Source organism: Danio rerio, chromosome 13 (genome assembly GCF_052040795.2).
Source record: "Danio rerio strain M-AB ecotype USA chromosome 13, GRCz13ab, whole genome shotgun sequence".
In the NCBI taxonomy this organism is placed as follows: Eukaryota; Metazoa; Chordata; class Actinopteri; order Cypriniformes; family Danionidae; genus Danio; species Danio rerio.
Genome location: NC_141033.1, coordinates 1,065,132 through 1,077,981, shown reverse-complemented (window position 1 = coordinate 1,077,981; position 12,850 = coordinate 1,065,132). Strand labels below are relative to the sequence as shown.

The 12,850-nt window shown below is 35.7% G+C and overlaps 1 protein-coding gene across 2 annotated transcripts; it reads left to right on the top strand.

The window, feature by feature from the left end:
- The first annotated feature begins 3,064 nt into the window (after positions 1 to 3,064).
- psmb1 (proteasome 20S subunit beta 1) lies at positions 3,065 to 11,683 on the top strand. 2 transcript variants are annotated; one of them, XM_087277810.1, is made up of 7 exons: positions 3,067 to 3,104; positions 3,140 to 3,209; positions 4,454 to 4,561; positions 6,915 to 6,996; positions 8,232 to 8,361; positions 10,755 to 10,861; positions 11,379 to 11,683. In XM_087277810.1, exons 2-7 carry the CDS (start codon positions 3,145 to 3,147, stop codon positions 11,562 to 11,564), a joined length of 678 nt encoding a protein of 225 aa, XP_087133936.1. In that variant the 5' UTR covers positions 3,067 to 3,104; positions 3,140 to 3,144; the 3' UTR covers positions 11,565 to 11,683. The 2 variants fall into 2 exon arrangements, with proteins under 2 accessions (NP_001003889.1, XP_087133936.1); NM_001003889.1 differs by having other exon boundaries at positions 3,065 to 3,209; positions 11,379 to 11,682.
- The last annotated feature ends 1,167 nt before the right edge of the window (positions 11,684 to 12,850 follow it).

Genomic DNA, 12,850 nt, shown 5'->3' with positions numbered 1-12,850 from the left:
CCCTGGGGCGTCATTCTGGCGCAGTGGGTAGCACGATCGGCTCACAGCAAGAAGGTCGCTTGTTCAAGCCCCAGCTTGGTCAGTTGGCATTTCTGTGTGGAGTTTGCATGTTCTCCTTTTGTTGGCGTGGGTTTCTCCAGGTGCTCTGGATTCCTCCACAGTCCAAACACATGCGCTATAGGGGAATTGATCAACTAAATCAGCCGTAGTGTATATGTGTGAATGCAAGAGTGTATGTGTGTTTCCCAATGTTGGGTTGCGGCTGGAAAGGAATCCGCTATGTAAAACATATGCTGGATAAGTTGGCGGTTCATTACACTGAGGCGACCGATGATTAATTAAGGGACCAAGCTGAAAAGAAAATTAATGAGTGAATTAAACTCTACATTTGGGTTTGTCCATATTTTACCTAATATTGGGTTACAAAAACCCAGCAATTTTTAGAGTGAACCATCAGTGCCAGAAAATACTTTGAATTGTGAACTGTTGTCCAATAATGTGATGATTGTTGTGCTTTTTTCATGAATCAAAAGGTGTGATCACATTCACAAAGTCCTAAATCTGCCAAATCAGAGTAAATCATGATGAAATCTGGCATCCGCCCTTCCTCATACGCCCATGCAGAAACAACCCAGTGCGATTCCTCACAGCCTGCTGTGACTCACAGTTCACAGGCTTCGTGTTTGGGTGTTGTTCTTCTCAATGTGACCTGTGTGTGCGTGTGTGTGTGTGTGTGTATTAATATGTATAGCCATATATGAACACATATATTATTAGACATTTGAACATATGTGTGTATATTTGTAATTTCAGTGGTTAAAAAATACATGTTAGCTGCCCTTTTTGCAATATTTTGACATATTTTTTTGCATAAATGACATTTTATGGATGTTATTTGCGTGTATTTCCATATGTCACATATATATGGGGAACACAATATACCTTGTTTAGGTGTTGTTCTTCTGAATGTTCAGTTTTCGGTCTTCATGTTTGGGTGTTGTTCTTCTGTTCACATGAGTCAGGAAGAAGAGCGTCGGGTGGAGACTAAGCTCCACCTTCACACTCCTGAAGGACAGGTTCATGAGCACAGCAGCGCCTGCAGGAGAAACACACACCCTCTTCACACTCAGCACACACTCAACACATACTCACAGGCTGCAATTACTCAAACATGCGGCTGTTTTCTCATAATACAGATGACCTTGTGTCTCCATGTGTGGGTGTGCTTTGGGTAAATTGTGACCCTGGATAGAAATCTGATATATGGAAATATATGCAAATTACATACATGACACGTTTAAATTCATATTTGAATTTCACAGACATAAAACATACCATATATGCAACATATATTTCTAAATATTGCAAACATGGCCATTTACATATACTGTATAAAGCTTAAATTTTTTTAATCATTCACTTATTAATTTTCCTTTGGCTTTGTCCCTTTATTCATCAGGGAATGAACCGATAACTTATCCAGTTTTACACAGCAGATGCCCTTCCAGCTGCAACCATTATTGGGAAACACCCATACACTCTCATTTACACACATACACATATGTGTTTGGACCCAGAAGAAACCCACACCAATATAGGGAGAACATGCGAATTACACAGAAACACTAATTGACCCAGCCGGGACTCGCACCAGCGACCTTCTTGCTGTGAGGTCACAGTACTAACCACTGAGGCACTGTGTCGCCCCTATATTTATCAATCATTGGAATTACAAATATATGCATAAATGTTTAAATACATATATAAATTAGATGTTGGAGGGGCGTGGCTATGCATATTTCAACCAATCAGAGTCAAACTGACGGCATCAGAGCGGAACCAAATGCAATTAATCAGATAATCGGAAAAATCTGAGGCATTTTTTAAATTTACCTGATGATCTATAAAATCACTACATGAATAGACACTGTACGCTGCTGAATGTATATATATATATATATATATATATATATATATATATATATATATATATATATATATATACATACCCTGCTAAAAAATCCAGCTTAAACCAGCCTAGGCTGGTTGGCTGGTTTACCAGGCTGGTTTTAGAGGGGTTTTGGCTTTCACTTCCAGGCTGGTTTCCAGCCATTTCCAGCCTGGTCTTAGCTGGTCAGGCTGGGAGATGACCAGCTAAAATCAGCTTGACCAGCCTAGCCAAGCTGGGAGTCCAGCCAAAACCAGCTATATCCAGCTAAAACCAGGCTGGTCAAGCTGGTTTTAGTTGGATTTGGCTGGTCATTTTCCAGCCTGACCAGCTAAGACCAGGCTGGAAATGGTTCCAAAACCCCTCTAAAACCAGGCTGGTCAACCAGCTAAAACCAGCCAACCAGCCTAGGCTGGTTTAAGCTGGATTTTTCAGCAGGGATATATATATATATATATATATATATATATATATATATATATATATATATATATATATATATATATATATATATATATATATATATATATATATATATATTTGCTGTTGTTTGTACCTTTTTGTTTCTAGATTAAAAAAACAGATAAGCAGATTTACCAAAAAAAAACAAAACATTTTTTTTTAATGGTCCAACTAATTTGCAATTAATATCCGCAATATTATTATCATCACGGATATTTCATATTAATCATTCACCTCAAGACTAGCAGCATAAACATTGTACATATGTAGACTTACATTAAAATCTAATACTAGGCCAACTTTGATACTCAATATAGTATGAACTACTTCTAAACAATACTATACATGTGATAAACATTTTTTTTTTGTAAACAGCAAATGTGATGATGAAGTAGTACAAAACATGCTTTGTTTACTGCAGTTATGTTGCTTGTTGACGCTAATAATAACACGACACATTCACTTCAGTCACCTTTTCTTTCTTTTTTTCACTTAATCGCAGATATTATTGAATTGTGTGACGACTTGTCTTGCTTTATTATCACAATCCTCGCATAAAAAGTCTTGTTTATGTTGAAAAGCTAGCCATTAGCAGCAGACGGCGCTGTGGCGGTGGCGCGCACGGGAAACAAAGGACCTGTCAACTTCCGACGGCCATATTGCGGTGATACAGCGAGTTTTGCGGAGAGGAGCTCATCATGATTTCTGCCCAGGCTTATGGAGAAAACGGCAAAATGAAAGAATATCACTATACAGGACCAGTGGAGCACAAATTCTCCCCTTATGCCTTCAACGGAGGGTAAGAAGATATATTGTCCTCCATTTTCATTCAGCAGAGCATCCAGCGAACATGACAATTCACTTCACAGCTACGATTCAGCCATAAACTCGTCTTATAAACTGTTTAGAGACTTAAAATTTGTACATTTTACACAAAATAAAATGTCCGAGAGCTAAGTTTAGTAAAATCACGGGTGTAGCAGCAGTATAAATTGAGCTTAACAGTGTGCTTATTTTACTTTCACTATCACAACTGCAGAAATTGACTATTCATGTGTTGTAAGTCAAAACCGATGATATCTGAGGTAAAAACATTAATATTTAGACCTAATATGGTTTATTATTGATGCTAATTTTTAAACCAAACGTTGTTTTATTGTGGGACGTTTATATTGTTCTTATATTTGCTCCTACATGACTAAAATACTGTAGTAATTTATAGTAAATACTGTAGTGCTTTTAAATCATGCTATAGTGAAGTGTATTATACTGTATATATTATAATAATCACTCTTTTAAATCTATTAATGAAGGCCCCAGTACACTATAGTGAACAGATAAACTAATAAATGCTGTAGTTTTACTAAAGTAAACTGTAGTTTATTGTAGTATAATATACTTTAAGAAAATTTGGATTTGTTTATAATAATATAAGTGTATTAACTATTGAAATAACACATTGAGGTAAAGTTGGTTTTATATTCACACATTCACACTTAATGATACAGTTTAGACAAGTATTATTTGCAAATTCTAAGTAGTGAAATCATATTATCAGCCAGTGACTGTCAAAGTACAGCTTTGTTCACTGTCAATTAAAGACTGCTAATGTTGTTTTGAAGGCATTCTTGCATGCAATTTCACACCGAATATTTAAAGTAGCGTGGTAAACAAAATAAGGAGCAAGTTGTCACTGTACGAATGTGCTAATATAAAACCAGCTTTACCTCAATAAATAATAAGAGACAAGCAGAGTCAAGCAGTTGTGTTGAGGTAACGTTGGTTTTATGTTTACAAATTCAAGCTTTTTGATTAATATTATAATTTCAGAAAAGTTATTTAAGTTGGGAAATCATATCGGCAGCCAATGACTAACATAACATCAGTTAAAAAGTGCTAATAATGTTGTAAAGCATTAAAGTGAACAAATGTGTGAATATAAAACCAACTTCACCTCGATTTGTCTGTCTTTATTAATTGTTTATTTTCTCTTCTGTTTATTTAAATGAGGCATTTGTATATTTGTGTTGAATCTGTTCTCAGGACAGTGCTGGCGGTGGCTGGTGAAGATTTTGCTATCGTGGCCTCAGACACACGTTTAAGTGAAGGTTACAGCATCCACAGCAGAGACTCGCCCAAATGCTACAAGCTGTGAGTGACTGTTATTATTATTTTAATATATGTGTATGATATAAAGGCAAAAATGCTAATTTACCTCCAGATTGTTAGTGGGCCGCTTCGGTAAGTCATGGTGAAAATGTATATATAATTATGATTTTTTTTACTCTAGACACATAGAGCATGTTTAAGAAGATACATTATTAATTTATTGAGGTAAAGTTGATTTTATATTAGCACATTTGTTAATTTTAACAGTTCCTATATTGTTTGCGATGCTACTTTGAATATTGGGTCTGAAATCACATGTAAGTATGACTTCAAAACAACATTATCACTATTTAATTGACTGTGAACAATGTTGTACTTTGATAGTCTATTGGCTGATAATTTGATTCCCATATTTAGAATTTGCAAATAATACTTTTCTGAAAATATATGATTAAGGAGGAAGTCAGAATGTGTGAATATAAAATTAACTTTACCTCAATTATTCATTTAAACATATTCTGTGTGTCCTGTTTATTCTTATTTTTTTTACAGAGTAAAAAATCATGACTGTCATACATTTTTACCATGATTTTAATGACAGAAGACTCCCACTAAAATTCTATTTTACTCATATTTTTGTTTTTAGTGATGTTATATATTATGAAATGTATTAATTTTGTAATATTTAATGAGTGACCCTTTGTTACTTTACCTTTAACAGGTCAGAATAACTGTGTTCTTGAACTTTTACATATATGTCAGGGCTCGACAATAAGGACTGCCCCGTGGCCCAGGGCCAGCGTGAGAGATGCTTGGGACAGTAGACAGGATCATTACTGGCCCGATTGGGACAGTGCTGCCTTGTCACTAACATTTCATTTGTCTGCGACTATTTCAATTATGTGCGTTTTAAGTTTGTGCTTTTAAGTCTTTAAACACTCCCTTCTCAATGAAGTCGTAAACACCATATTGCTTTCCGGTTCCGCTTATCTGATTTGATGTTTTGAGCATGCTTTTTTTCCCCGCAACCTGGGAACAACCAGTACAGAGAAGAAACGGCAACATGGCGGCAACATCAAATTATAAGGCTAAAAGAAAATGCCTGTTTCTAATGTCTTAGATACAGGAATTTACGTGTGAACAACGCGAAAAAAAAAAAATGAAGTGATGTTTTGCACTGATTGCCCACAGTCAGCCCACCTTTTGTTAAATAATTTCGAACCGCAATAAAAATACCTGCACATTTTCCATACTGCTCTTTTTGTTTGCACAACACTTTTATTAATGTTTTTTTAAGTATTGAAATTCTAGATTCACAGACTTTATTTTTGACACATATTTAAAATATGCGGCTGAAAAATAGCTTTAAAAATTTTATTTATTTATTTATTTTTTTGGTGGGGCCAGTACAAATTTTGGCAGGGCCAGTAAAAATCTAAACCACTGGCCCGATCAGACCAGTAAAAAAAAAATCCATAGCGTTGAACCCTGTATGTATCAGAACATTTGCAAAGCAGATTTCTTCAACACATTTCTAATCGTAATAGTTTTAATAACTCATAATCTCTTATAACTGATTTATTTTCTCTTTGCCATGATGACAGTAAATAATATTAGACTAGATATTCTTCAAGACACTAGTATTCAGCTTAAAGTGACATTTAAAGGCTTCACTAGGGTAATTAGGGTAAAGTTAGGGTAATTAGGCAAGTCATTGTATAACGATGGTTTGTTCTGTACACTATTGAAAATAATATAGCTTAATGGGGCTAATAGTTCTGACCGTAAAATGGTTTTTAAAAAAATGACAACTGCTTTTATTTTAGCTGAAATTAAACAAATCAGACTTTCTCCAAAAGAACAAATATTATAGGAAATACTGTGAACAATTCCTGAATCTGTTCAACATCATGTGGGGAAATATTTGTAAAAGAAGAAAAATCAGAGGGGGACTAATAATTGGGAAATGCTGTGAAAATGTCCTTGCTCATTAAACTACTTGGGAAACCTTTAAAGTAAAAACTTTACAGGAAGGCTAATAACTTTGCTACATGTGTGAACATTTTGAGTGAAGTTGAAGACTTTGAAGTGGATTAAATCTTTGTATCAGTTGAAAAATATTTCCAGTTTTTTTCCAGTTCTAGTAAATGAGAGTGCACTAGTGTACTTTAAAATCCCTGTTGTCAATAGTAATCCAGAAACTGAGAAATTGCACTTCAGAGTTAATTATGAATTATTTAGCATTAAACCGTGTCTGTGTCATTGTTCTCAGCTGCAAGAATGTTAAAACCCATGACAGTGAGCAAATAAATGCACACCCACAGTTTATATTGTCAGCGTGTGTGTGCTGTACAGCACTTTTTACTTTCATTTCTCTGTTTTTACTCTCTCTCAGGACAGACACTACAGTTCTGGGCTGCAGTGGTTTTCATGGAGACTGCCTGACGCTCACCAAAATCATTGAGGCCCGACTGAAGGTGCGTCTCACAGCCTAGAAGGGAAAATGGAAATGCTGTTGTCGTTTTTTCATGAGGGAACATTTTCAGTGTGCTAACAGTATGACACTGAAATGTACAGATATAATGCTTCACTCAACAAAATGAGTTGAGTTTTAGAAATGAACAACCTTTTATTATTTTTCTATAATATTGCTGTGGATAATTTATCTGTAAAATAACAATATAATTTGTCAAATAACAAAGCAAATTTTACAACCAATTAAAAAACAGATAATACAAATAAAGGAAGTATCTTTATTATCATTAGTTATTCTTAGCTTGATTTTTTTTTTACATGCTTTGTTGTTATTATTATTATTATTATTATTATTTAGGAAATATGACAATAAGTTTTCTCTGCACATTTAAAAGGGTGGAAAAAAAAACGTTGCCTCACATACAAAACTGAACAAATCTCCTAATTAAGGGGTGTCCAAACTCAGTCCTGGAGGGCCGGTGTCCTGGAGAGTTTAGCCCCAACCATAATCAAACACACCTGAACAAGCTAGTCAAGCTCATACTAGGTATAATAGAACAGGGGTGTCCAAACTCGTAGGTGTCCTGCATAGTTTAGCTCCAACTTCCTTCAACACACCTGCCTAGAAGTTTCTAGTATACCTAGAAATGGCTTGATCAGCTGCTTCAGGTGTGTTTAATTGGGGTTGGAACTAAAATATGCAGGACACCGGCCCTCCAGGATTGACTTTGGACACCCCTGTACTAGACACTTCCAGGCAGGTGTGTTGAAGCAAGTTGGAACTAAACTCAGCAGGACAGCGGCCCTCCAGGATTGAGTTTGGACACCCCTGTCCTAATTGTTTAAATCGCTTTATCAATGTCATCTTGGCACTTTTTAGGACTCGTCATGTTTGCTGTCATCATTTTAATAATTTCACTAACAAGGTTCATCACTTAAAACATTACCTGCTACAACTTGTTTACAACTTGTTTAACTTGTTTTCATGTTAAGACCTGCTATTCCAACCTCAATACCTTCCAGTGCATTGCATTTGCCCCATGTCAGGTGTGAATATTTTTACAACATTTATTGTTATTGTGCAAAACATTAGCTAAAAGAAACTTGAAAATGTCATTGACTTCCGTAGTATTTGTGTAGTCACACATGTAAATGGACTTCCAGCCAGCTCATGATCCCCACAGAAATATCCACATTTCCTGAGCGGTGTGTTTGACTTTCTGGGCTGCCCTTACAGATGTACAAGCACTCGAATAACAAGAGCATGACGAGTGGAGCCATCGCAGCCATGCTGTCCACCATTCTGTACGGCAGGCGCTTCTTCCCTTACTACGTCTACAACATCATCGGCGGTCTGGATGAGGAGGGTGAGTTCGCTCAGGTCTTCAGGCTTAATTCAGCCATCTAAAGGTCAGGAGCGCATTAAAGGCAGTCTGGCTGACTGAAATATACTTGGCTAAACTGGCAATGAGCTGGTTATAGAGACCAAAACAAAGACATTTTGACAAGTAACCAGGGGGCTATTTCATAAAAGTGGTTAAGAAAAGCCTGACTTCAATGAGCTGAACTAAACGTCCACGCTTAAATTGATTCCATAACGGCAAGTTGAAGATCGTTTGATTTAACTAGTCTGAGTTCAGTTTAAATGATCTAGATAACTGCTCGTGCACATTTCTGTTGTGAAACCTTAAAAGTCGAGCATAGATGCATCGATTACGTTGTGTGCTACCATGGCAACTTAGAGAACTGAAAGAGCTCTGAAATGAGACACAGCTGTTCACAGCGAGTGAGTCACGAAACTGCAGATTGTTTAATAAGCTACAGTAGCTCTATATTTTTAAATATATGCTATTATTTATGCCTATTAACATGAAATTAAATATTTGTTATAAAACATAGTAATTGTGCTTGACCGCGCATGTGCATGAGAGAGAATTTGCGCTTACTGCCAATTGTTGCTTGCAATTAAACGTTTTAATGCATTGCGTTAAATATATTTGTGCATATACATTAGATTATTCAGTACCAATGCAAAGTTTGGAATATATATATATATATATATATATATATATATATATATATATATATATATATATATATATATATATATATATATATATATATATATATAATTTTTTTTTTTTGCTATTAAGTGACTAAAGTTTTAATCATTATTAAGAGGTTAAGTGAATTTAAATGGCATCAAATTATGTCAGGTGAATGTTAACATTACTTTGATTAAGCTTAAACTTAAGGCTTAGCCTTGGAGTTAGCCTGCCCCGGACCAGGCTAGTTTCCCAGCCTAAGTTGCCAGGGTAACTAAGTTTGAACTATCGTAAATTTGATTTATGAAACCGAATCCGCCATTAATAAACCTGACTTACCAAAAAAAGCCTGGCTTTTTCTGTAAGCTTGGTTGATGGAATAGCCCCCTGCATTTTCAGGTAGATTTATTTATTTATTTTTTTATTAGAATATGCAAAAAGGTACATAAATTGGGATCATACAAATACAAAAAACATCAACAAAAAACCATAACAAAACAACAATAAAAAAAACAATAAAAAAAAAAAAAAACAATATAGTCAGGTACTGTTAGGTGTGTGTGTGTGTGTGTGTCCATGTAAAGGTAACTTGGTGGAAGGTCAGATTACATACATTAGGAACAATGTTAGCCAATAAATGAATCTAGTCTCGCAGATATAAGTAAAACAGATACAAAAGAAACCAGTCAGAGTTAGGGAGTAACAACTATGCTTAGTAATGTATAATAGAAATAATGACAGTAAAAAGAAAGAAATGACAACAGTAATAATAAATGATAATAAATCACAAGTACTACCCTAACTACTACTACTGCAGAAAGTTACTTATATTACTATATAATTATTAACTACTATTGCTGCTACTACAATCACAACCACAACTATTACTACTATAATGTCTACTACTGCTGATACTACCACAACAATGACTACCACTACTGATACTACAGCGTCTGCTACAACTAATACAACGTCTACTACTACCGCAATCACTGCTACTACAACATCTACATCAACGACATCTACTACTGGTACTACTACACCAACAACGATTACTACTGCTACAACGACACTTTTACTACTTCTGCTACCACTATACCAACGACATCAACTACTACAGGAACTAATACTTCAATAATCACAATTACGATCGATACTACTACAATGACTACTACAACTACTACACCAACAACGACTACTACTACTACTACTGCTACAACGACACCTTTACTACTTCTGCTACCACTATACCAACGACATCAACTACTACAGGAACTACTACTTCAAAATACAATTACAATCAATACTACTACGATGACTACTGCTACAACTACTACTACTACAACAACAACAACAACAATTACTGCAACCTTAATAATGATAATCGTATTAATATTTTCAGGTAGATTAATATTGTGGTATTTGTATACTTTATAAGAGTCACAAACTCACAGCACCTTTAAAAACCCCTCTTCATTACCACAGAAGAACCAATAAACAAGATTACTGTGGTAATGCTAGGAAACTGCATGTTGCATTTTCAAATTTCGGCCATCCCATATTAATGAATACGTTGTCAGTGCAGACACTTGACACTTTTATGATCTTAAGTCTCTCCAAATGGTTGATCAGTTTCGTTTCACTAATGCATGTACACATTTTTCTTGAACACAGAACGGTGTGATTAAATAATCATGTGTTTTGCTTTATTCCAGGTCGAGGTGCTGTTTATAGTTTTGATCCAGTTGGTTCCTACCAGAGGGACACGTATAAAGCAGGTGGATCAGCGAGCGCAATGCTGCAGCCGCTCCTCGACAACCAGGTCAGAGTTCAGATTATCATCATAATATTAAATAGTCCATCTTAAACCCCATTCAGACCAGCAGTTTCTCCCATCACTACCAAACTTAAGTACACATGAAGTCAAAACTAACCATATTAGGAAAAAAACAATAGATTGCCCTTATAGTCTTTAATTGAAATCTGTAAATGCACTTCCTGATTGTTTTTGGGTAAATTCTCAGATTAGGTCTGTCTAATGTGGTGGGCGGGGCTAACACCCTTAACCACGCCCATCCAGCTGTCAGTCAACCAACAGAAACAGTGAGCAGGAGGAGTCTGTTAAGTTGTAATAACTCTCCCCAGACCCTTTTCCCCATCTTCCTGAATGAAACACCTACTTTACTACATCCAATCAGCTCACAGTACAAAAAACAAGCCACGCCCACTGTCTTCTCATTTATTATGCCGTTTCTCTCACAAAAGAAATGGTTACAGATTCCAGTTCACGAGGACTTTAATAGAAACCAACCATTAACTAAGTTGTTTGTTGTGCTCAGATCGGCTTCAAGAACATGGAGAACGTGGAGCATGTTCCTCTGACCCAGGAGAAGGCAGTGCAGCTGGTGAAGGACGTGTTTATTTCTGCTGCCGAGAGAGACGTGTACACCGGAGACGCCCTCAAAGTCTGCATCGTCTCCAAAGAGGGCATTAAAGAAGAGATCGTGCCGCTCAGGAAAGACTGAGACGCCTTCTCTGCACGCCAACGTTAGCCTCTTTTTGTTTCGCTCCAGATGCATCTTTCATTCTGCTCTCCTTTTTATATTCTGTCTCGAGAATAAATACCATACTGGTGTCAACATTGTGTAGTGTTCAGAGTGGTTTGTCCATTTGACAACCTCAGGTTGAGTGAAAACATCGCATCTGGATTGTGTTAAAATGTCTACGCTGTAAAAAATGCAGAGCTCCACACTAACCGATTAAGTGAAAGCAACAAATCTGAAGTAGATTGAACTTAAATTAAGTGGTCAAAAAATAAAATCTCAAGATTTGTGTAGTTTTGACACATTTTAAGTTATTTAAAAACATTTTTTATTTTAGATGGATAGACATGGAAAATGGGCCTAATCAGGTTTTTAGCTTCGATTTCAAAACTCTTACAATTATTATTTAAGTAAAAACCTCACTGTATAGTATATGCTCAAATTTACACTTAAATACTTGTATAATTTTATTGAAATATTCAAAACATATACCAGCAGAACATCATTAGCTTTGAAGACCTATTTTTTGAAGATCATTTTTACCTGTTACAGTGTTCAGACGGCAGAGAGACACCACGTTGACGTTGTGATGCCAAAATCATTGTAATACAAACGATAACATTAAAAAAACGCATGTATCGGCCACTTAAATGTTGTGGCCATTTATTGGCCAATATCAATATGGGTACCAATATAGGCAGATGTTATTATGGTGACCTACTCTATATGCAGTGTTGGGGAAAAAGTAATATATTACAATCTGTAGTATGTATTTATATATATATATATATATATATATATATATATATATATATATATATATATATATATATATATATATATATATATATATATATTAAGGGTGTCATGATTTCAATTTTTAATCAAAATCGATCGAAATTTATCGTCAACTTCAATTATCGAATCAAAAAATAGAATCGTCGATGCTGCAACGCCCCCATGTAACGTCAGCTTGGCTTGCCAAGCGGGAAAAAACAGGCTTGTTGAAGTGCTTGTTAAACTGCAGAAGCAGGAGACCCGTCGACAGAGCTTAAACCCTCTCCTCTTTCAATGAAGTCACCGGTGTGGAAGTATTTTGGATTTTCAGTTAGTTATGTTGACAACGTTCGTGTTGTCAACAAAAAAAAAAAAACAGTTTGCAAGCTCTGCCATGTACGTATTACGGTTGGGATAATAGACGATGGGCGCATTGCGATCCATACACGAAAACACGAAACTCAGGCCCTGTTTACACTAACATGTCTTTG

What these genes read in the sequence shown, in the direction of transcription:
- psmb1 (NM_001003889.1), top strand. Translation starts at nt 3,109, where the DNA reads ATGATTTCTGCCCAGGCTTATGGAGAAAACGGCAAAATGAAAGAATAT. An exon ending in TCGCCCAAATGCTACAAGCT is followed by an intron (nt 4,562 to 6,914) that starts GTGAGTGACTGT and finishes ACTCTCTCTCAG; the next exon opens with GACAGACACTACAGTTCTGG. An exon ending in AGCCGCTCCTCGACAACCAG is followed by an intron (nt 10,862 to 11,378) that starts GTCAGAGTTCAG and finishes TGTTGTGCTCAG; the next exon opens with ATCGGCTTCAAGAACATGGA.